The 25,738-nt window shown below is 44.9% G+C and overlaps 1 protein-coding gene across 2 annotated transcripts in view; it reads right to left on the bottom strand.

Moving 5' to 3' along the window:
• The window catches only part of LOC137383326 (protein kinase C beta type), a 296,759-nt gene that overhangs the window by 20,461 nt on the left and 250,560 nt on the right, over positions 1 to 25,738 (bottom strand). For both annotated transcript variants that reach the window (XM_068056010.1, XM_068056009.1), the window contains exons 12-15: positions 22,089 to 22,151; positions 13,031 to 13,169; positions 10,037 to 10,117; positions 9,025 to 9,132 (exon numbers count right to left, since the gene is read on the bottom strand). In XM_068056010.1, the coding sequence (XP_067912111.1) occupies positions 9,025 to 9,132; positions 10,037 to 10,117; positions 13,031 to 13,169; positions 22,089 to 22,151 (391 nt within the window). The remainder of the gene's footprint in view (positions 1 to 9,024; positions 9,133 to 10,036; positions 10,118 to 13,030; positions 13,170 to 22,088; positions 22,152 to 25,738) is intronic.

The raw sequence follows: 25,738 nt of genomic DNA, 5'->3' as shown, positions 1-25,738 counted from the left end.
AACATCAAGACCATGTTTCTGCATTGTACTACATTGGCTACACCATAAGATTTAGATTCGATCTCTAATCTGCTGCCCTACTGCTACATTTTAAAGTAACTTTGATCAGTTTACGGCCCTTCCCCCACTGCTTCTGTGATTGAGAGACTTCAATCTCCGACTGAGCCACTGGTTATACTGGTTTTTCAGCTTCAGCCTCAGTCCGTTCTTGGCCAGAAATTTACTTGCCTGGGCCACAGTGCAAATCTCCACTGTTTCTGGATTTTATGGTAACCTCCAACTTTGCCATCATCTTTCTGCAATGCAACTGATTCTGTACACCTCCTTGATCTTCATTCCCAAGTAAATACCTCCATCAGTGCATCCCCTGATATGTTATCCTCAAATAGCTTTTGGACTTCACTTGCTACAATTGTCCTTGAACTCAGACAACAGTTTATCAGTGATCCATGCTGACTCCACCCTACCTATGTCAATATTATCCCACCATGGGACCTCTGACTTTTTTTTATTCTTTCATGGGATGTGGGTGTCACCAGCAAGGCCAGCATTTGTTGCCCATCCATAATTGCCCTTGAACTGAGTGGCTTGCGAGGCCATTTCAGAGCACAGTTAAGAGTCAATCACATTGCTGTGGGTCTGGAGTCACATTTAGGCCAGACCAGATAAGGACGGTACATTTCCTTCCCTAAAGGACATTAGTGAATCAGTCAATGATAGTAATGCTGCCATGAAACTAAGACTAGCTTTTAATTCCAGATTTTTATTAATCAATTGTCGTGGTGGGATTTGACCCCATGTCCCCATCCCTCTGGATTACTAGTCCTGTGATATTAACACTACACTACCACCTCCCCCATAACTCTGGGCTCTCTCTCCTATTGTCTTTTATCTATTTCCCATTTACTATCAGGTTTTATGTATTTTAATAACTGTTATATAACCAGGCCTATGTAACTTGAGTTTTCCATGTCCACTTGCTTGCACATTTTTGCTGCGAATCCAGATCCGAACCCATCACTTCCATCCCCACTTTTTTCTTTTTTTTAAAAAAAACTTCTCTTTACCCTTCCCAGACTCCTCTCTCCTATTATCATGCCTCCTTATACTTTCCCCTCTCAGTACTCTGCCCTCCCAAATCCCTAGCCCAACCCTTCTGTACTTCTCAGCCTTCCTGCTCTTTTGCTGTTATCCCAAGCTCAACTCCCACTTAGCTGACCCTACAGCTTCCCTCTGTGCCTCTCTTAGCATCTTCAGAAGGGCTCATTGAAACACTTGGTGCTGGCTCATTACGAGCAGCAACCCCAGTGGCACCACCCTAGTCTCTTGCTGAACATCCCACCCAGCGGGGGCTAATCTTGCCAATCTCCTTCTCATCCAACTTTCCCCTCCCACTGCTGACCCTGTGGACTCTGCCAGTGATCAGTTTTCACTATCTCTCTTCACGTCTCCCTCCAGAATGTCTGTTCACTTGTGAGCAAGGCCCTTGCCATCCATGAACTTACTGTGGATGATTGCATCATGGCCTTGACAGAAACCTGGCTGAGGAGTGATGACACCTTCCCCCCCACCCCCAAATGAATCTGCCCACCTGGTTGTACCTTCCACCACTTGCCCCACTCAGAGCAGTCACTTGACCTGACCCCCTACTCCTCTGACACGTTTTCCTCCTTTGAGCATCTCAGCTTATTCCATCCCCAGTACAGCCCTCATTCTTCGCTCCCGTAAATCCAAGGGGCACAGGCTCGAATGGATATGGTGGACAACTGGTTTAGCCATCCATTGCCAGATCTGGCTGGATCACATAAAGCACCATCAGATCCCGCAGTCCTCTGCTAAAACTGCCCACTATTCCAGGATCATCCTGAAATGCAAAGATAACCCCAGCTTCTTTTCTGTACTGTAAACAACCTTCTTAAACTCCTCTTCCCTGGCTCTTCCACCCTCACCTCCAACTATAAGTGCAAGGAGCTCATGGATACCATCCGATCAGCGGCCTCTGCCACATTTCCTTCCTTCCTTCCACTAGCCCACCGGGCCAAACCTCCTCTAAAAGGCCCCCCTGCCCTAGCCCTGAACTTAAACTTTCTCTGGTTTCTCTCCTAGCTCCCCTTATACCCTATTTGAGCTCATAAGACCTACCTCCTGCTCCCTTGGCCCTATTCCAACTAAACTGCTGATCATTCCAATTCCCTTTCTGTTTAGGTACTATTCCTCTCTCCTTTAAATCTACCATCAGCACCCCTCTGCTCAAAAAACCCCTTGACCCCACTGTCTTTGCAAACTACCACCCCATCTCCAAGCTCCTTTATCTTTCCAAAGCCCTTGAATACGTTGTCACCTCCCAAATCCATGCCCATCTTTCCCGGTACTCCACATTTGAATCCCTCCAATCTGGGTACCGCCCCTGCCACATTACTCTGACCAAAGTCACAATTGACATTCTATGTGATTGTGACAAAGGTAAACTACCCCTTCTTGACCTGTCTGCAACCTTTGACACAGTTGACCACATCATCCACTTCCAACACCTCTCCAGTTAGTCCAACTGGGTGGGACTGCACCCCCTGGTTCCATTCTTATCTATCTAATCATAGCCAGAGTATCACCTACAATGGCTTCTCTTTCCACTCCCACCTCTGGTGTCCCCCAAGGATCTATCTTTGCCCCCCTCCTATTTCTCATCTACATTCTGCCCCTTGGTGACATCATCGGAAATCACAGCATTAGTTTTCACATGTACACTGACGATAGCCAGTTCTTCCTCACCACCACCACTCAATTCCTCCACTGTTGCTAGATTATCAGACTGCTTGATCAACAACCAGTACCAGCAGAAATTTTCTCCAATTAAATATTGGGAAGCCCAAAGCGACTGTCTTCAGTTCCTGCCACAAACTTCATTTTCTAGCTACCAACTCCATTCCTCCCCCCGGCAACTGTCTGAGGCTGAAACCAGTCTGTTCCTATCCTTGGTTCCATACTTGACACTGAATGAGTGTCTGACCACATATCTATGTCGTCACTAAGACCACCCATTTCCTCCTCTGTAACATTGTCCAACTCCACCCCTGCCTCAGCTCATCTACTGTCGAAACCCTCATTCATGCCTTTGTTATCTCTAGACTTGACTATTCCAATGCATTCCTGGCTGGCCTTCCACATTCTACCCTCTGTGAAATTAAGGTCATCCAACACTCTGCTGCCCATGTTCTTACTCTCATCAAGTCCCGTTCACCCATCACCCCTGTTCTCACTGACCCACATTGGCTCCCAGTCATGCAATGCCTCAATTTTAAAATTCTCATCCTTGTTTTCAAATCCCTTATTAGCCTCTCCCCTCTCTATCTCTGTAATATCCCCCAGCCCCACAACCCTCCGAGATAACTGCGCTCATTGAATTCTGTCCTCTTAAGCATTCCCGATTTTAATTGTTCCACCACTGATAGCCCTATCTTCATTGGCCTATGCTCAAAGCTCTGGAATTCCTTCCCTAACCATCTCCACCTCTCTTTCCTCCTTTAAGATGCTCCTTAAAACCTACTTCTTTGATCAAGCCATCTGTCCTAATATCGCCTTTGCTTTAAAATGCTCCTGTGAAGTGCCTTGGGACGATTTATTATGTTAAAGGCACCATATAAATACAAGTTGTTGGTGGCAGTGATCAAGACCGAACATACTACTCGAATGCTGTGCGAACAACATGCTGAACAGAAAACAGACCTTGCAATATAATTCAGCATTCAGTTGGCTTTGTTCATTGCTATCCTGTGGTAACTTGATACATTAAGTGCAGAATCTACTGTTACAACCAGAAACCTTTTCACCTTTGGCTATTTCTACCCCATCCATGTTAAACTCATTACATCCTTCCATTGTACAGCACCTTTCACTTGTCTGTATTAAATGCTATCTGTCAGCATAAAGGATTTGTCAAACACTTTTGGACGTCTCTGGTTTTGTTGGAGTCAACTGCCTCAACCGTGAGTCTGTCTGCTTGCATTGGGTTTGGATCCAAGTCATTAAAATGTAGATTGGAAACAGTCAAGGGCCAGGATAGTTCTCTGGGGCACCCCATTCTGCACACAACCATCACTCTCCTAACAACAGCCATTCTGCCTATTTCTTCTGTCAATTCTTTATCTACACCAGGTTTACCTTCAGCTCAAATTACTTTTCAGTAGTGGCCTTTGAAATTTACATCAGGTCCCATGGAGCTGATTTTAGTCTCTTGCCTTTGAAACAATGGGAGGGAGATGTGGGGGATTAACACCCCCCAAACCTTGCAGAACCAGGCTGAGTTTAGGAATTCCCCATCAGTGATATACTATGGATGAGATACAGATGCGAATAACACCTGGGATAGACAGCTTGGATTCTTCTCAGTGTGACCTACCACGTGTTAGTATTCTAGCATCCTGTGTCTCATATACTCTACCCTCACAGAAGCAGATTCTATGACGAGATAGGCAGTTGTGTTCTGTTAGGCCACTTTTCTTCTTTTGGGCCTCCTTATCTCGAGAGACAATGGATACGCGCCTGGAGGTGGTCAGTGGTTTGTGAAGCAGCGCCTGGAGTGGCTATAAAGGCCAATTCTGGAGTGACAGGCTCTTCCACAGGTGCTGCAGAGAAATTTGTTTGTCGGGGCTGTTGCACAGTTGGCTCTCCCCTTGCGCCTCTGTCTTTTTTCCTGCCAACTACTAAGTCTCTTCGACTCGCCACAATTTAGCCCTGTCTTTATGGCTGCCCGCCAGCTCTGGCGAATGCTGGCAACTGACTCCCACGACTTGTGATCAATGTCACACGATTTCATGTCGCGTTTGCAGACGTCTTTATAACGGAGACATGGACGGCCGGTGGGTCTGATACCAGTGGCGAGCTCGCTGTACAATGTGTCTTTGGGGATCCTGCCATCTTCCATGCGGCTCACATGGCCAAGCCATCTCAAGCGCCGCTGACTCAGTAGTGTGTATAAGCTGGGGGTGTTGGCCGCTTCAAGGACTTCTGTGTTGGAGATATAGTCCTGCCACCTGATGCCAGGTATTCTCCGAAGGCAGCGAAGATGGAATGAATTGAGACGTCGCTCTTGGCTGGCATACGTTGTCCAGGCCTCGCTGCCGTAGAGCAAGGTACTGAGGACACAGGCCTGATACACTCGGACTTTTGTGTTCCGTGTCAGTGCGCCATTTTCCCACACTCTCTTGGCCAGTCTGGACATAGCAGTGGAAGCCTTACCCATGCGCTTGTTGATTTCTGCATCTAGAGACAGGTTACTGGTGATAGTTGAGCCTAGGTAGGTGAACTCTTGAACCACTTCCAGAGCGTGGTCGCCAATATTGATGGATGGAGCATTTCTGACATCCTGCCCCATGATGTTCGTTTTCTTGAGGCTGATGGTTAGGCCAAATTCATTGCAGGCAGACGCAAACCTGTCGATGAGACTCTGCAGGCATTCTTCAGTGTGAGATGTTAAAGCAGCATCGTCAGCAAAGAGGAGTTCTCTGATGAGGACTTTCCGTACTTTGGACTTCGCTCTTAGACGGGCAAGGTTGAACAACCTGCCCCCTGATCTTGTGTGGAGGAAAATTCCTTCTTCAGAGGATTTGAACGCATGTGAAAGCAGCAGGGAGAAGAAAATCCCAAAAAGTGTGGGTGCGAGAACACAGCCCTGTTTCACACCACTCAGGATAGGAAAGGGCTCTGATGAGGAGCCACCATGTTGAATTGTGCCTTTCATATTGTCATGGAATGAGGTGATGATACTTAGTAGCTTTGGTGGACATCCGATCTTTTCTAGTAGTCTGAAGAGACCACGTCTGCTGACGAGGTCAAAGGCTTTGGTGAGATCAATGAAAGCAATGTAGAGGGGCATCTGTTGTTCACGGCATTTCTCCTGTATCTGACGAAGGGAGAACAGCATGTCAATAGTCGATCTCTCTGCACGAAAGCCACACTGTGCCTCAGGGTAGACGCGCTCGGCCAGCTTCTGGAGCCTGTTCAGAGTGACTCGAGCAAAGACTTTCCCCACTATGCTGAGCAGGGAGATTCCACGGTAGTTGTTGCAGTCACCGCGGTCACCTTTGTTTTTATAGAGGGTGATGATGTTGGCATCGCGCATGTCCTGGGGTACTGCTCCCTCGTCCCAGCACAGGCATAGCAGTTCATGTAGTGCTGAGAGTATAGCAGGCTTGGCACTCTTGATTATTTCAGGGGTAATGCTGTCCTTCCCAGGGGCTTTTCCGCTGGCTAGGGAATCAATGGCATCACTGAGTTCCGATTTGGTTGGCTGTATGTCCAGCTCATCCATGACTGGTAGAGGCTGGGCTGCATTGAGGGCAGTCTCAGTGACAGCATTCTCCCTGGAGTACAGTTCTAGGTAGTGCTCAACCCAGCGGTCCATCTGTTTGCGTTGGTCAGTGATTATGTCCCCCGATTTAGATTTGAGGGGGGTGATCTTCTTGATGGTTGGCCCAAGAGCTCTCTTCATGCCATCATACATTCCTCTGATGTTTCCGGTGTCTGAGGCCAGCTGAATATGACTGCATAGGTGTTGCCAGTAGTCGTTTGCGCAACGCCTAGCCGTTCTTTGTGCAGTACTTCTGGCTGCTTTAAGTGCTGCGGATGTTAAATCGCTGGGGGCTTTCTTGTAGTTCAAAAGTTCTGTTAGGCCACTGCTGTCAGTGAATGGGTTAAAATCGATCTGTGGTTGCATAAGTACACACACCTTTTCTCATGCTGGGCACATGATGGAAAGGTATGAAGACTAGATAAGCTTTGATACAGTAACTAGCAATTTTGTGCTGAAGCAGGTCATGAGATATATTGCAGAACTGGTTTAAGTCAGGTTAAGACAAAGGGATAGCATATGGTGTAGTGTTACATCAAGATTGCAACTAATTGAATAGCTCTTTTAAAGAGTCAGCAGAGGCACAATGGCCTGAATTACCAGCTTCTGTGCTGTAACATTCTATGATATACTGTGACCAAAGTAGTTTTCTATGTTTTTTAAATCAATTCATGGTAGTTTAGCTAGCACTGGCTAATTGACCTTGAGAAGGTGGTGGCTACTCAAAATTAAGAACCACCTTAGATAGAACCAGCACTTAGTCCCCAGTGGGTATGCTATTTGTGAGTATATAGTACGTACTGCTTGTTTGCAATATCTCTGAAGTTATAGCAAGTTCCAACAGTCACATATCATGATTTATTTTTATTAGTCTGTGGGATGTGGGTGTCACTGGCTAGGCCACCATTTATTGACCATCCCTAATTGCCCTTCTCCTGAGTGGCTTGCTAGGCAATTTCAAGAGTCAACCACATTGCTGTGGGTCTGGAGTCACATGTAGGCCAGACCAGGTAAGGACAGCAGATTTCCTTCCCTAAAGGGCATTAGTATAGCATTTAATTACAGACTTATTAATTGAATTCAAATTTCACCATCTACCGTGGTGGGATTCAAACCTGTGTCCCCAGAGCATTAGCTGGGCTCTGGATTACAAGTCCAATGACATTACCACTATGCCACCGCCTCCCTACCCTTTTGGCTGATGAACACCTCTTGTGGTGAGTAACTGAATGGAGTTATTCAATTCACAGCATTTTGGGAAATACTTCTAGATAACAGAAAAGGAAGCCAAAAACACAGTCCTTTCATTCCAACAACATAGTTTAATATGTTTCTTGTCTGGTGAGAATTGTTACCAAGAGGAAGGAGTTGACAGCTGAAAGGACTAATCCTGGAGCTGAGTGCTTCTCCATAAAAGATGAATGAGCGAGCCAGTGACATGCAGTGACCAACACAAGGATTCTACACAGATTCATGCGTCAATGCATACAATGTTTAAAGAACTCCCAGCCAGGAGGGCAAATGTAACAGCTAAAAGTACCACAATACCTTCAGAGAGTGATTCAATTTTAATTGCTTCATGTGACATATAACTATATTAAAGAAATCTTTACCCACATGTGCCCTATGGTTTAATTTTGTTGTAAGAATCAGTTTGTTCAAGAGTTGACAGTAAGTATTAGATTTCTGTGTCATGTCCAATAAAGGCTTATTACCCAGAGTGAGTGTTTAAAGATTTCCCATGTCACCCTTATCCATATCCATCCTACACTTCAACGCTGATTGTTCTGTAAATGCTAACTTGGCCACACTGCTGGCCTTACACCTTTCCTTTTTTGTTTTATTTTTGCAGCAGCTGACCCTATGAGAAGTCATTGCATTATTGATAGCAGATGCTGCAATGATCATCTCTTCATTGACAGCATTCTGCTTTCTGGTTTGAGTGACACTGTGGGAAATAAAGCTGACAGATAAGATTTAGTGTTGTTCCAATTTGCAGTGGCTTCTGGGCGATACTCCCTGAAGCTCTGCGCCAGAATTCAGTTCAGCCTAAGACAGTAGCAAGCCACTTAGTGCTCTGATATGCCAACAGATGAGTAGAAACAGATTTGGATGCAAATCCCTGGCAAGCTGTCATGTTCACAGTCCATGTGTGCACCTTGTTATGCAGATTGATGGCTAACCCATCTGGGATGTTTAAACCTCAAGTATTTATTTCAGAAGATGCTGCTATAACCTACTGGATAATAACATAGCTATATACTCTATAGTTTTTAACCTGTGCAACATATATTGGCTGCTTATTACATAGTATAAACTACTATATAATAAACGTATTAGCTGTATATGATAGTATTTTAACCTACTGTATAATAACATATCTGCTGTATATTACAACCCATAGCACACACCAAGAAATTCCTTGGAGCTGTTTCTGCTTTGCTTAACAGTAGCAGGGAAGAGATGCCAATGTGAGTATTTATATGGAGCTGAGGCCTGATCCTGTACTGGGCTGGGTCAAATATACAACCAGAAGGATTTGAAGAAATCTTTTGTTCTAAGTTCATCCCAAAATTCCTGACATTTAGCACCTTGCTGAGCTACACCAATGCTTTCCTTCTACTGAACGTAGCATTCACTAAAGAAGTGGTTTGAATCAGAGATCAATCAACACTTACTCCTTTACAAATGGACACCGCTTCTTTAGACATCGATTTGGGGTAAGTAACATTGTGCTCCATGATAGATTGGAAAAGCTCATCTTCATCCTCACCATCGAAAGGAGGCTGGAGGAAAAGAGGAAAAAGGCCAACAATTGAAAGTAGTAATGAGAACAGAAAGTGGCGGAAATACTTTGCAGGTTTGGCACTATCTGTGCAGAGAGAAACAGTTAATGTTTCAGGTCTGTGACCTTTCATCAGAATTGGCAAAAGTTAGAAATGTAACAATCTTTCAGCAAGTGAAAGGGGTGAGGGGGGGTGGGGGGGAGAAAGAGCAAAAGGGTATGTCTGTGATAGGACGGAGGACAGGAGAGATTAAATGACAGAGATGTCATGGAACCAAATACAAAAGGAATGCTAAATATTGTGAAAGACAAAGCATGAGTCCAGAGAGTGTGCTAATGGCAGAATAATGAACAGCTCTGTCTGAAAGCAAAAAAATTTAATATAAAAATAATAAATAAGTAAAAGATAATGGGGCTCATGGTCTGAAATGATTGAACTCAATATTGAGTCCAGAAGGCTGTAGAGTGCCTAATTGAAAGATGAGATGCTATTTGTTGAGCTTCAGTGGAACGCTGCAGCAGGCCGAGGACAGAAATTTGGGTGTGAGAGCTGGGCGGTGAATTAAAATGTCAAGCAACTGGAAGCTCAGGGCTTGCAGACCGAGCAGAGGTGTTCTGCAAAGCGGTCACCCAATCTGCGTTGTGTGTGTAAAGATGGTGAGTGGAGAAACACAGACCCAGACACAAATGCACAAACACAGGCCCAGACATGCACACACATAGACAAACATATCGATATATGCACCACCCAGCTCTTTGATATCCTTCTTCACCTCAAAGGCCAGTGATATAAAAGAATTCTGCTGCCCCCAGCAGCCTCTGCTCCCTCTCTCCATCCCACTGCCATAAACATATACTCCAATCACTCAAATCTTTCTGAAGACTTTGACTGTTTAAACCATTACCTGTCCTGCCAGCATTTCATACAGTAACACTCCATATGCCCACCAATCCACAGACTTTCCATATGGCTGGTAGGCAATGATCTGGAAAGACAAAAATAATTTTATTAGTCATGCCATAAGCTGTAGCGAATGCACAGAATCAGCAGAAATTTAAAACACATCAGGATAATCTGTCAGTCCGCCAACTAACTGTGCCACCGATTGTCAGGACAAGGATCATAGCTGGAGACGTGCCAGGGCAAGGTTGTGGGGTGCCACATCAGGAGGGATAGCAGATGCTGATGGGACCAGGCCTGGGCTATAGGAACACACCTGTAATTAGTGAGTTAGACAGGAACTGACAGACGATACTACCACCTTCATCTTCCCCTCTCCCAGTACAGTATTGTGAGGAAATCATTTTGCAGCAGATAAATGAGAGTTAATTCAACTGAGAGAAACTCTGATATGAGAGGCAAAAAAAACACACACACTACAAATCAATGGAAACCTGCCAGGTAACAGCTGGAAGCTTGATGTAGGCTGTTTAAGGCTTCATTTGTTCCACTGTGATAAGGCCCATTTCCAAATGCAACAGTTCAGGCCCCAGGCACCATCATCTGCTGCTCCTGTACTATCAGCAGAATTTGAGTTTGCAGTTAAAGCAGAAAAAAGTCCTGCATCACAAACAGAGCCAATAGCTCACAGCAAGCAAGGCTCTATTGTCCATGTAACAGGCTCATTTCAATTGTACTATACAGAGTGACAGACATGAGAAAGAGAGTGAGAAGGAAAGAGAGAGAGAGAGAGAGAACGAGAGAGAGAAGGAAAGAGAGAAAGAGGAGGAAAGAGAGCAGGAAAGCGAGAGAGAAGGGAGGAGAGAGAGAGAGAGGAAGAGAAAGGAAGAGAGAGAGAGAAAGATATAGGTAGAAACTTGGGTTCACACACTAAGCCATGGGTCTGTCTAACTGCTGTTTTACACTTCGGGCTTGGGTTCACAGGGAGCATGTCTCTAATGAGACTCCATATTGGGCAAACAATTTCTATAGATTTCCCAGTAGCTTTGTTTGAAGCTTGATGTGTTTCTTTGTATGCAAGATACCCAGCTGATCCCATCTTCTGAACATAAAATATAATTCTGAGAATGCACAGAGTGATTTGCAAGCACAAAAAAGTCTAATTCCTGCAGCTCATCTGACCTTTACTAGAAGGAGGACTTAAATAAGACCTTGAAATAAGTATCAGAACTCATTCAGTCAGGTCCATGATCAAACAAAACACAACCTGTGACTGGGCACTGGCAGTTCAGCTACAACTTGTTATCCGTGAGTGACCAACAGAGATTCTTGTGGGCGGTTCCTTACCCTAGATAAAGCATTTGTCTACATGATAAACATACCCCATCTGCACCACCCCCCCTCAATTATGGGCCACCTAGTTAACACCTCAAACTTAGTATCTGATGGATGCACAGATACTGGCATCTTCAGCAGGATCTCAGCCATACCAACCAGTCTAGATAATAACGGTTGCCCATGCAAATCCAAGGGTGAGGTTGAGTAATATAGATCCGCAGTCACTCTCACAGGGACTGGAAGTTGTATATATCTAAGGAGATAGACAGCTTACTATTGAATGCCCCGCTTCCCTTGTAACTGTAAAGGAGAAGCAATAACTGCAGGGATCAGTGCTTGGGCCCCAGCTATTCACAATATATAGCAATGATTTGGATGTGGGGACCAAATGTAGTATTTCCAAGTTCGCGGATGACAAAACTAGAATGTGTGTTGTGAGGAAGATGCAAAGCAGCTTCAAGGGGATTTGGACAGACTTAGTGAGTGGGCAAGAACGTGGCAGATGGAATATAATGTGGAAAAATGTGAGGATACCCATTTTGGTAGGTGGAACAGATGTGCAGAGTATTTCTTAAATGGTAAGCGATTAGGAAGTGTAGATTGTCAAAGGGACCTGGGTGTCCTTATTAATAAGTCACAAAGCTAACATGCAGGTGCAGCAAGCAATTAGGAAGGCTAATGGTATGTTAGCCTTTATCGCAAGAAGATTTGAGTACATGAGTAGTGAAGTCTTGCTTCAATTGTATAGAACCTTGGTTAGACCACACCTGGAGTACTGTGTGCAGTTTTGGTCCCCTTACCTTAGAAAGGATATTATTGCCAAAGGGGGAGTGCAACGAAGGTTCACCAGACTTGTTCTCGGGAAGGTGGGACTGTCCTATGAAGAGAGATTGGGGAAACTGGGCCTGTATTCTCTAGAGTTTTGAAGAATGAGAGGTGATCTCATTGAAACTTACCAAATACTTAAAGGGATAGACAGGGTAGCTGCAGCTAAGATGTTTCCCCTCATTGGGGAGTCTAGAACCAGGGGACACAATTTCAAAATAAGGGGGAAGCCACTTAGGACAGAGATGAGGAGAAATTTCTTTACTCAGAGGGTGGTGAATCTTTGAAATTCTCTACCCCAGGGGATGTGGAAGTTCAGTCATTGAGTATGTTTAAAGCAGAGATTGACAGATTTCTAAATACAAATGACATAAGGGGAGATGAGGGTATGTGAGAAAAAGGCATTGAAGTGGATGATCAGCCATGATCGTATTGAATGGCAGGGCAGGCTCGATAGGCTGAATGGCCTATTCCTGCTCCTATGTCAGGAAGCATTTCTTCACACAAAGGATAGTGGAAGCCAAAACTCTTTTCCCAAAAGCTGCAGAGGTTGGGGGTCAATTGAAAATTTCAAAACTGAGGTTGCCAGATTTTTTTTGTTGGTAAGGGTATTAAGGCTTATGGAGTTAAGGTGGGTAAATGGAGTTAAGACACAGATCAACCATGATTTGATTGACTGGCAGAACAAGCTCAAGGGGCTGAATGGCCTACTTCTGTTCCTATGTAAGCATGCTAATAATGCTCATATTCTTCATATTGCTCACATGCAGGAGCTGATTCCTCCTCAAAGCTGGTACGACACCAAAGGAAAGGTAAATGTTAAGTTACTCCATACCTCAGGTGCGATGTAGTCAGGTGTACCACAGAAGGTTTTGGTCGTCACCCCATCCCACATGCTTTCCTTGCACATGCCAAAGTCAGCTATTTTTATATGTCCTTCTGAATCCAGCATCACATTATCCAACTTCAGGTCTCTGTTGGGAGATTAACGGCAATTAATGTGCAGATAGTCAGCCGTAAACATTACGTACACTGCTTGCAATGCTCATACAGAGAGAATGTGCAGAGGATGGTCCTGCGATTCTGACACTGCCAGAACCCCCAGACCTATTTTCTGGGTTGAGATTCTTTGTAGATACATGTTGGGCTCCCAGGAGGACCCCCACTGCTAGGAGGGAACCTGTCATTGCCCGGTCACAAAGTCCTAGTGGTACTGTGGTGGGGTCATGACAAGAGGGGTCCTGGCAGTTAAAAGGGCATAAATACCTGGAAACCAGCAACTCAGTCAGCCTTGACGGAGACTGATAACTCAAAGATAGGTACGATCCCTTCTTTAGAAGGGATTGCCTGATCTACAGGAAGAAGAAGCACTGGTAGCCAAGAGTGGGCTTTCTAGTGGCGACTGAGAGCAGTGGTTGGGTGAGGACTAGTGGGGGCTGAGAACAGACCAACAGCGGTCAAGACTGGACTGAGCTGCATGTGGATATTTTGTACATCAGTTTAGCAGGGAGTTGATGCAGCAGAAAACAAGCAGATGGGTGAGTAGCTGGGTGACCACAGGGAGCAACAAGGATCTGGAGTCGAGCAGGACAGCTAGCAGGAGCCCAACTCAGAGAGTGTAGGCTGGAAGGAGGCAGGAGTGGGGGGGGGGGGGTGGTGAGGGGAGGGAGGTGTGGAATGGTGGTGAAAGAATGTTCAGAGTCACTAGTTACATGTAACAGTGGAGAAGAGGCAGAGTGGGCCTGACCTACTGGCCTGAAACAACAGGGATCCCTAGATTGCGAGGAATGGTCAAGGAAAGGCTGAAAGCTAGAAGAGATAGAAATATAAAGGTAATATATACTCATACAAATCAAAATTTAAAAACAAGGAAAATGCCTCAAAGACAAAAAACAGCCATAATTTCACAGCATGAAATTTACATCGCCAAGATACATAATATATGTGGAAAGAGGAATTTATAATAGAATAAATTGACATAAAAAATGATAACAGGAAGTCAGGTTGAGCAGAAAGGAAGCGCATGCTGACATCAGATTGTTAATATAATGTCATACCTGGGAATTTGCAATGAGAATAATGGTGAAACTATCAGCACGCACCATTATAATGGAGGAAATCTGACAGCAGTGTCTGAGTATGCACTTGCAAAGCGAAACACAGATATCCAGAAGTTGTTGTCAGAGATACCCCATTCTTCCACAAGGTGTGCTGTTGCAGTCCTTGCCTATAGACTCGGTATTGAAATGACCGCAACGCCCTGAGAATCTGCTGTACTTGCCCATTAGTTTGGCATCAAAAATGCTGAAAAAGTTGTGGCTGGTGCATTCAGGAGTAAGTAAAATTTTAAATGGTGTGATAGGTGATAATTACTGAAGAACAACCTTTCCAGCCTTGAAACATTTAGTTATGAAAATGTGGAGTCTCATTCCCTCAGAAGAAAATTAGTGTTGGAGATTTTTAAAAAAGTATATATTTTTTATTTTGTCTGTTTCTTTTATTTCTTTCTGATAATACCATCTATATTTCACAATCTTTATTTTGTTTACTGTATATGATTTAAATCTAATTTATATTTCCTGCTTTATACTTCCTGGGTTGGATTCTGCTGCAAGTATGGAAGAGAAGCTCCGAAGGTGAGTCAATAGTAAATAATTCCTTTAACAAAAGCAGTCTTCAATCGGATATCCCGGAGGTAAGGGAGCGCGAGATGGTTGAGTTTTTTTTTGTCCAGTTCAAGGAAAAGTCTTAAGCTTATTTCTGGTAAGTTTAGCTGGTCTAATAAACAGAGGCATGGCAGGGCACTTTGGTCCCATCAATTGCACATCCTGTGCAATGTGGGAACTCCAGGACAACAGCATGGGCAAGAAGTGTAATCAGCTATGGTACATCCATGAGACTGAGAGCTATGTGGATAGTACGTTTCTGGAGGTGGTCACCCAGAGCTTAAGAGTGTGAAGTTAGCAAGGGAATGGGTGACCGTCAGACAGATGAGGACCACCAGGCAGGTAGTGCAGGAGACCCTGAGTGCATCTTGTTCTCTAACCGATATTCAGTTTTGAATACTGGTGAGGATGGTTCCTCTGGGAAATACAGCCAGAGCCAAGGCCACAGCACCATGGATAGCTCAGCTATGCAGGGGAGGGGTGGGGTGTGGAGGAGGACGGTCAGAAAAGCAATAGGCAATACTGATAGGAGGCTCAATAGTCAGGGGAACAGATAAGGATCTCTCTGGTCACAGATGTGACTCCAGGATGGTATGTTGCCTCCCTGGTGCCAGGGTTAAGAATACTACTGAGTAGTTATCTCTACATTGCTTTCATTGATCTCACCAAAGCCTTTGACCTCGTCAGCAGACGTGGTCTCTTCAGACTACTAGAAAAGATTGGATGTCCACCATGACAATATGAAAGGCACAATTCAACATGGTGGCTCCTCATCAGAGCCCTTTCCTATCCTGAGTGGCGTGAAACAGGGCTGTGTTCTCGCACCCACACTTTTTGGGATTTTCTTCTCCCTGCTGCTTTCACATGCGTTCAAGTCCTCTGAAGAAGGAATTTTCCTCCACACAAGATCAGGGGGCAGGTTGTTCAACCTTGCCCGTCTAAGAGCGAAGTCCAAAGTACGGAAAGTCCTCATCAGGGAACTCCTCTTTGCTGACGATGCTGCTTTAACATCTCACGCTGAAGAGTGCCTGCAGAGTCTCATCGACAGGTTTGCAGCTGCCTGCAATGAATTTGGCCTAACCATCAGCCTCAAGAAAACGAACATCATGGGGCAGGATGTCAGAAATGCTCCATCTATCAATATTGGCGACCACGCTCTGGAAGTGGTTCAAGAGTTCACCTACCTAGGCTCAACTATCACCAGTAACCTGTCTCTAGATGCAGAAATCAACAAGCGCATGGGAAAAGCTTCCACTGCTATGTCCAGACTGGCCAAGAGAGTGTGGGAAAATGGCACACTGACATGGAACACAAAAGTCCGAGTGTAAAAAGCCTGTGTCCTCAGTACCTTGCTCTATGGCAGCGAGGCCTGGACAACGTATGTCAGCCAGGAGCGACGTCTCAATTCATTCCATCTTCGCTGCCTCCGGAGAATACTTGGCATCAAGTGGCAGGACCGTATCTCCAACACAGAAGTCCTCGAGGCGGCCAACATCCCCAGCTTATACACACGACTGAGTCAGCGGCGCTGGAGATGGCTTGGCCATGTGAGCCGCATGGAAGATGGCAGGATCCCCAAGGACACATTGTACAGCGAGCTCGCCACTGGTATCAGACCCACCGGCCGTCCATGTCTCCGCTTTAAAGACGTCTGCAAACGCGACATGAAGTCCTGTGACATTGATCACAAGTCGTGGGAGTCAGTTGCCAGCGTTCGCCAGAGCTGGCGGGCAGCCATAAAGGCGGGGCTAAAGTGTGGTGAGTCGAAGAGACTTAGCAGTTGGCAGGAAAAAAGACAGAGGCGCAAGGGGAGAGCCAACTGTGTAACAGCCCCGACAAACAAATTTTTCTGCAGCACCTGTGGAAGAGCCTGTCACTCTAGAATTGGCCTTTATAGCCACTCCAGGCGCTGCTCCACACACCACTGACCACCTCCATGCGCTTACCCATTGTCTCTCGAGATAAGGAGGCCAAAGAGAGTAGTTATAGAGCATTCCGAGAAGGGAGGGTGAATAGCTAGAGGTCATGGTCTATATCAGTACCAGTGATATAGGTAGAAAGAAGGATGAGGTTCTGCAGGAAGATTTTAGACAGCGTGGAAAGAAATTAAAATATAGGACCTCAAAGGTAGTAATCTCGGGATCACTCCCAGTGCCATGAGCTAGTGAGTACAGGGGTAGGAGGTTTGTTAGTGCTGTTGGGGAGGGTTTAAATTAGCTTGGCCGGGGGATGGGAAATTGAGCATAGATTCAAAAAGAAGGGAGAGAAGCAAAACTGGAAATGGAAGGCAGGAAATTAGTAAGCAAGTGTGGAAGGCAGAGAAAACAAAGTAGAAAATAGACAACAAAGGAGTTGGTCAGTGATTAGTCGTATATACTTCAATGCAAAGTGTTTTGTGAATAAGGCAGATGAGCTGAGGGCAGAGGTATACACTTGGAAGTATATCGTAGCTATTTCTGAAATATGGCTTAAATAACAGCAGAATTGACAGCTCAACATTCCTGGTTACAGGGTTTTCAGCTGGGATAGAAAGGGTGATAAACAGGAAAGGGGGGGGGAGGGGTGGTTGCAATGTTGGTTAAAGCAACAATCACAGCTGTGCGGAGGGATGAGATGCTAGAAAGATCATCAAATGAGCCCATATGGTTTGAACTGATGAACAAAACAGGGGCAATCACACTGTTGGAAGTATACTATTGATCTCAAAATGTCAGAGGGTGACGGAAGAGCAAATATGTAGGCACATTGCAGAGAAGTGCAGAAACAAGAGAGCAGTAACAAGAGAATAGTAGAAGGATTTCAACTACCCAAATATTAACGGGGATAAAATCAATGTAAACGGTATAAAGGGTGCAGAGTTCTTACAATGCATTCAGGAAAACTTTTATTTTTTAGCCAGTACATAGCAAGCCCAACAAGACAAGGGCAGTTCTGGACTTAGCTTTAGGGAATGAACCAGGGCAGGTGGAAGGGGTATCAGTGGGAGAGCGTTTTAGTGGTAGTGATCATAATTCAGTTAGATTTAGAGTAGTTAGAAAAAACGGCAAAGATAGACCAAGAGTAAAAGTTTTAAATTGAGGAAAGGTCAATTTTACTAAGCTGAGATGTGATTGGCAAAAATGGACTGGAAAACTACTTGAAGGTAAATCAGTATCAGAGCAGTGTGACGCATTCAAGGAGGAGATAGAGAGGGATCAGAAAAATTGTGTTCCCAGAAAACAAAATTATGGAACTCCCAAATGTAGACCCCACTGGATGTCAAAGAGCATTCAGAGTAGGATAGGGCAAAAAAAGAAAACTTGTCAGATACCTAGAGCTCAATACTACAGGAAACAGAGGGGAGTATAGAAAGTGCAGGAGTGAAATTAAAAAGCAAATTAGGAAATCAAAAAAAGAACATGAAAAAATATTGGCAAGGAAGATCAAGGAAAACCCAAAGCTGTTTTATAAATATATAAAGCGCAAGAGGATAACCAAGGAACGATAGGGCCGATTAGAAAACAAAAAGTTAATTTGTGTCTGGAGACGGAAGTCGTGGACATGGTTTTTAATGAATATCTTTCATTTGTTTTGACAAATGAGAGGAACAATGCAGACACTGTAGTTAAGGAGGAGGAGTGTGAAATATTGGATGGTATAAACTTAGTGAAAGAGGAAATATTAAGGGGTTTAACATCTTTGAAAGTGGATAAGTTGTTAGGCTGCTAAGGGAAGCAAGGGAGTAAACAGTGGAGGCTCTAACCATCATTTTCCAATCCTCTCTGACTACAGGGATGATGCTGAAGGACAGCTAACATTGTAACATTGTTTAAAAGGAAGGGTAGACCAGGTAATTACAGCCCTGTCAGCCTAACCTCAGTGGTGGGCAAATTATTGGAAAAAATTCTGAGTAACAGTATAAATCATCATTTAGAAAAACACAGATTAATCAAGGAGAGTCAGCATGGATTTGTTAAAGGAAGGTCTTGTCTGATTAACTTGATTGAATTTTTTGCAGAGATAACAAGGAGGGTTGATGAGGGTGTTATATTTGATGTAGTCTACATGAATTGTAGCAAGGCTTTTGACAAGGTCCCACATGGCAGACTGGTAAGAAAAGTAAGAGCCCATGGGATCCAAGGGTAAGTTGGATCCAAAATTGGCTCAGTGGCAGGAAGCAAAGGGTAATGATCTATGAGTGTTTTTGTGACTGGAAGCTGTTTCCAGTGGGGTTCCACTTGGCTCGGTACTGGTCCTTTGCTGTTTGTGGTATATATTAATAATTTAGACTTTTATGTAGGGAGCATGATTAAGAAGTTTTCAGATGATACAGAAATTGGTCATGTGGTTGATAACGAAGAAGAAAGTTGTAGACTGCAGGAAATATCAATAGACTGGTCAGGTGGACAGAAAAGCGGCAAATGGAATTCAATCCAGAGTAGTATGAAGTAATGCATTTGAGAAGTGCAAAAAGGGCAAGGGAATACATGATAAATGGTAGAATACTAAGAAGCATAGAGGAACAGAGGGACTTTGGAGTGCACATATACAGGTCCCTGGAAGTAGCAGGACAGATACATAAGATGGTTATGAAAGCATATGGAATACTTTCCTTTATTAGTCGAGGCATAGAATATAACAGCAAGGAGGTTATGCAAGAACTGGGTAAAACTGTGAGGCCACAGCTAGAGTACTGTGAACAGTTACAGGAAGGAATGTGATCACACAACAGAGGGCACAGAGAAGATTTACAAGAATGTTGTCAGCAATGGAGAGTTTTAACTGAGAAAATATTGGATAGACTTGGGTTGTTTTGTTTGGAACAGAGAATACTGAGAGGAGATTTAATTGAGGGCTATAAACGCCTAGATAGGGTGAATAGGAAGAAAAAATTCCCCTTAGGAGAGAGGTCAATAACCAGGGGGACATAGATTTGAAGTAATTGGTAGAAAGATTAGAGGGGAGTTGAGGAAAATGTTTTTTTCACCTGGAGGGTTGTGGGGGTCTGGAATTCACTTACCTAAAGGGTGGTAGTGGCAGAAACCCTCACTGCATTCAAAAAATACTTGGGTATGCACTGGAAGTGCTGTAACCTACAGGGTTATGGAAGAAGAGCTGGAAAGTGGGATTAGGCTGGATCACTCTTTATTGGCTGGCATTAAGACACAATGGGCTGAATAGCCTCCTGTGCTGTAAATTTTCTGTTTCAATGGCCGGAATTTTACGCCCCCACAGGAACGGGCTGGTGGTGTTGTGGGGGCGCGGGGTGGGTGGTGGCCGTAAAATTGAGTGGGAGGCAAGGGATGCCGTTCCCGATACCTTCCCACCCCCATTTGCAATTTGGCGGCAATGATGACAAACGTCCCACCCGCCCGCCCCAGGCTAATCAAGGCCCTTAAGTGGCCAATTAACTGGTACTTAAGGGCCTCCTCCCACTGCCATTGGTATTTTACTGGCAGTGGGCGGGCGCCTCAGGCCCCCAGAAGACCTCCAGGCCTCCTTGCGGACTGGGGGGACCCTCCTGACTGGGCACCTTGTGCACCACGGAGGGCTGCCGCTGAAGCACCACCTGCCCCCTTGAAAGAAAGATTCCACCCCCCAACCGACCCCACTTGCCTCGCTGTGGCCTGGTCGATTGTCCCCAGCGAGGCCTCAAAACTTAACCTGCCTTCCAAGGGTTCCTCCATTGTTGCTGGTCTTTGCTGGGTGCAGTCCCAGCAGTGGCCACTGCTCTCGCTGACGCTGCTGGGACTGAGAGCTGCCAGCCCGCTGATTGGCCAACAGCTCTTGGAGGCGGGATTTCCTGCCTCAAGAAGGTGGAAGTCCCGCCCAAGTCTAATTAAGGGCATGGGCCAGGTAAAATCCCTGTTTTGGCTTCCAGGCCAGGCAGAGGCAGGCTTGCCCCTGACCTTTCGGCCGGTGGGCAGAGCCTCCTGCCCAATATAAAATTCCAGCTGATGTTTCAGTGAGGATTCTTCAATCTGATTGGCTAAAGAGCTTGTCCTTCTCACACATGCCACAGATCCCCTGTAAATGGTGACACACTGGAAAAGATGCTGGATTTGAGGAAATCTCTGCTGATAAGCCCCCCATTTTATTTTTAGTTATTTTTTCCTTTTTCTTTTTTATTTGTTTATTTTATTTTATTTCATCATTTTTTTTTTGCCATGTGCCTACCCACTGTTTTTTTCATGTTTGTGCTTTGGGCATTTTTCTGTCAATTAACACCCTTTCTGCATTAACGCTTTGTCTTTCACCACACCATTAACATACCATTTGTCTTTGTTCCATGGCCTTCTGGTCAGTTATTCTCTGTGATCTTGTCCTATGAACACCTTCTCTTTGGTTATGTTTTGCCCCACCCCTGCTTTATTTGCTTCAAACCTATTACGTTTCTAGCCTTTGCCAGTTCTGATGAAGGGTCACTGACCTGAAACATTAACTCTGCTTCTCTCTCCACAGATGCTGCCAGACCTGCTGAGTATTTCCAGCATTTCTTGTTTTTATTTCAGATTTCCAGCATCTGCCGTATTTTGCTTTTATTCAAGACAAACATGCCAGCTAGGGAAAATATTCCTCTTTGAACTCCATTTTGGCAGATCCAAACTAGTCCAGGGGAGCACACAGACCCTGATTTAGATCACTGGATACCTCACTTTTGTACAAGGTGATCCCCATCCTAGTCAGATTCAGGTCCATAATAGACCAAACCACACCGACTTTGTTCAGCTGGAGCCTGAAGCTGAGAGAGAGATTGGGTTGACAGCTGGTCACAGATGTACAGAAAGAAGTTAAAGGATATGCTGCCAGCTTGATGTGAAAGTTCTGTCAGTGTGATCCACATGCCTCTCAACCACATTATGATGTAACTGTTCAGTGACTGATGGGAGGGATACTTTGCATTCACCAGCTTTTGATGAGGCTTTTTCTAAGAGCTAAGGAGGTCAGACATAAATAAGTCTCTTCTAAACAGTCCCAAATATGTGGGGGGAGGGATTGGGAGGAGCTATTTGCTTCATCCATCTTGACTATGTGACTATTAAATGCCATTAGGATTCACGGTCACTGACACCTGCTTGTATCCAACCACACAACTGCAGCCCCTGGCCCCTGTGGATTACTTGTTGAATAGACCATTATTAGTGATGACTAGCACACTTCCTTGGCTTAACTACTGATTTGCCGCATAGTCAGTAATGGCACAATCTGTCATACTGTCTCTCTGGAGCGAGCTGCTGTCACACTCACCTATAAACGATGCCGTGACTGTGGAGGAAGAATAGACCAACAGCAATCTCAGCTGCATAGAACCTAGAAATGACAGAATAGTATAAGCAATAGTGCAAGGTAGACACTCCTAGAGTGGACACTCCCAGGCTACTGTGGCCCCAGGAAAGCCATAGATTAGTTTTTAATGTGCTCTAACTTTAAAAAAATATAATTTCACAATGTGGACCGTCTCTGGCAAGGATGGCATTTATTGTCCATTCCTAGTTGCCCTGAGGATATAACAGTGTTTCGTTAGGCCACTTCAGAGGGTGACTAAGAATCTACCACATTGCTGTGGGACTGGAGTCACATATGGGCCAGACTGGGTAAGGACGGCAGGTTTCCCTCCCAAAAGGACATTAGCGAGTAGTTGGGTTTTTATGACAATCCAAAAGCTTCATGATCACTTTACTGATACCCTTTTATTTCCAGATTCTTTTGTAAACTGAATTCAAATTCAATTTTGTGTCAGGTGTGGCTCAGTGAGTACCATTCCTGCCTAAAAGTCAGATGATCATGGGTTCAAGCACCACTCCAGAGATTTCAGTACAAAATCTAGGCTGACACTAGACTATTGGAGATGCTGTGTTTTAAATGGGACGTTAAATCAAAGCCCTGTGTGCTTTTTCAGGTGGATGTAAAAGACCCCATATTTTGAAGAAGAGCAGGCAAGTTCTCCCTGATGTTCTGGCTAGCATTTATTTCTCAACCAACATGACTACAAAACAGATTATCTGACCATAATCTCATTGCTGTTTGTGAGATCTTGCTGTGCACAAAGTGGTTGCTGCATTCCCCAATGTTAGAACAGTGACTATAGTTCAAGTATTTAATTGGCTGCAAAGTGCTTTGGGTTGTCCTGCAATCAAGAAAGGCGCTACAGAAATGCAAGTCTGTCTTCCTTCCTTCTCAAATTGCCATGATGGACTCTGAATACACATTCTTTGGATTATCAGTTGTTACGACCAGGTGAGAAAGGGGTCTAGGGTTCCCTCTCAGCCTTCACCTGATCTTACCATAATAGGGTTTTATTTTTAAACACACTGTGTTTTTAGCTCCCCCTTGGTGCTGCTTTCTAATTATAAGGCAAAGAAACCAGCACAAACAGGTTTTCTTAGATTTAAAGAAGGTTAAATTTTATTAAACTGAAACTCTAATTTGATTAACGCCAACGGATACACGACGCCTCCATGCTAGCATGCATACACGATACACACATGCAGATAGAGACAGAACAGAGCAGAAAAAATAAAGTGGAAAAGTTTGAGGCAATCTCTGAAGAGGGTTTTTGTTACGGATCTTTGAACTCACTGTAGAGACCTTGATTGTAGGTAGATCTTGCTTTTCATTGGGGCCCAGTATTCTTCTTAAACCTTGTTCGCTGTAGGACACTTTTCTCTCTTGGGGTTCATGTGTCTTCAGTGGATTTAGAGTTCCGTGAGAAAGAGATGGGAGCAGACAGGAGAGGCTGTGGCGAGCCAGCCAGGAGAGGTCTTTTCAGTCCAGGAGCAAACAGACACTCTGAGTTCAAACTGTTTGTACAATTCAGAAAACTCAGGTTGTCAAGCAGGTAGGTCATGTGACTAGCGGGTCTGACCACGTCGGTTGTGGATTCTCTGGTCTTCGCTGATCCTGGAATGTCTGTTCTTACACACAATACCTGGTGCTCAAAGTCCATTGTGGATTAAATTGGAACAGGGAATAGCCCCTCTGTCCTTCCAAGCACTGGCTGTTGGTATGCAAAAATGTTTTTCCAGCCAAGGGCCTGGTGATTTTTTAATCAAGTCCTTTCTTCACTTCAGCAACAGTTTGAAATTTAATGTCCGTGTGGCGAAATTAATATGCCTCATTCTTGGCAGGTTGGGGGCTAGCATGACACCTCCACACCCAGTGGAATGAAAAGCGATTTGAGAAAAGCGCATTTCATTAAAAGGGTCGAGAGAAAATATAAGATACAGTAAAAAAAACATGCATTTCTCTCATTCATTCACATTCATTCATAAATCCCAATACTTTATCACAGCCTGTCTTTTCTAAGTGGCAGTGCTGCTTTAATTGCCCATTTTTTGGCATCCCAATAAACATGTGGTTTTTTTGGGGAACTTTTTCTTCAGTTTCCCATTTCCATGGCTGCTTTGAGATGGTTAGGTTTAATTAGCCCTGAGTTGGAATTTTTTTTTTCCAGGAGAGTCAGTAGTGGGTGGGTCTATCCTGAACTCTCTTTCAGTGCTTTGCTAAGTCATGCAAAGGCTTTTGACTTCAGGGGATGCATGGTTCTCTTTTTGTCTGACTGTGGGGAGGATTTGTTGCTAATCTCCCCTTTGTCCTCTGGGACACTCCTGCCTGCAGGTATTTGTGCAGACTCTACTGCACTCCCCTGTAGCACTTCAACTAGGTGAGGCAGCACACACATGGTTTTGCTGCCTCCTGAGGTCTTTCTTTGTCTCTGCACGTTCCTGTAAATGCTGTTAGCCACTCTGGTGGGGTGCCTGTAGTGAATGTATTTACATAGGAGGATGTGGGGTCTAATTTTTCACATTTTTCGGGATTGGCTGACCAGACAGTAAGGGTTTTCATCTGAGATTTCTCCCGGACTTCCTTTAACCTGCCCTCTTGGTCACTTTTTCCCCTTCCCTGTCTAACCTTTTGCCAGCCTTGTGCCTGCCTGTCCCCTTTTGTTCTCTGTGGGGGTCTTTTACAGTTCACCAGCCCTCTGCTGGAGGGTCCTCCTAACACCGGTAGAGGACTTAAGGGGTGCAGGTTTCACTGCAGGTTGGGGTTTACGCTTAACCTGGTACATGTGGCAACTCCTGCAGGACTCCACCACATCTTTGTGGAACTTTGGCCAATCAAACTGCAGTCTTAGGCGGGCTTTGGTCTTTCGTGTACCGGCATGTGCGGCCACTGTCGTCTCGTGGGCCCTTCTTAATATTTCTCTCCAGTACCTCTGTAGCACCACTAATTGGTGAACTATTGTCCACTCTTTGCTTTCAGGTCTGTGAGGAGAACTCCATTTCCTCATCAGTACCTCATTCTTTAAATTGTAGCAATCAGGGACTCCCTCTGCTGCACTTTCAGACTGGACAGTCAGTGCTAACTCTCGAAATACTGGGTAGTCGCGCTGAGCCTCAGCTAGGGAAAATCCATTTAATTCCTTCCCTGGGTCTCCTAACTTTCCAAAGAATGTATCGGACAGGCAGACCTTATGGTCATCTGCCTGCAGTGCCAATATAGTCTCCTCTGGGGGAGTTGGTTTGATCAGGGCCTGATCCACTACACATTCAGGGAAACTGCATGGGTCCGTCTCCCGCCACTGCCCTGTCCCTCTGACCTCCTGTGGTCTTTATTTCAATACTGGGGGGGCTACCATCTTCACCCCCGCCAGATCATTACCTAGAAACAGGTCAACCCCTTCCACAGGCAAACTAGGGACAATCCCGACCGTCACCGGTCCCGAAACTAGGTTGCACTCTAGGTGCACCCGGTGTACAGGTACAGGCATACACTGCCCTCCAATACCATTCACCACCATTTTGGTGTTCATTGCACTCTCTGGGGGAAAGGTCAGGCCATTTCCCTGTAAAAGGGATCTCGTGGCCCCTGTGTCCCTGAGAATTACTATGGGCTTG

This window comes from Heterodontus francisci, chromosome 24, assembly GCF_036365525.1.
Source record: "Heterodontus francisci isolate sHetFra1 chromosome 24, sHetFra1.hap1, whole genome shotgun sequence".
NCBI classification, from domain to species: domain Eukaryota; kingdom Metazoa; phylum Chordata; class Chondrichthyes; order Heterodontiformes; family Heterodontidae; genus Heterodontus; species Heterodontus francisci.
Note: the sequence above shows the minus strand (reverse complement) of the source record. Positions and strands in the feature narration are given on the sequence as shown.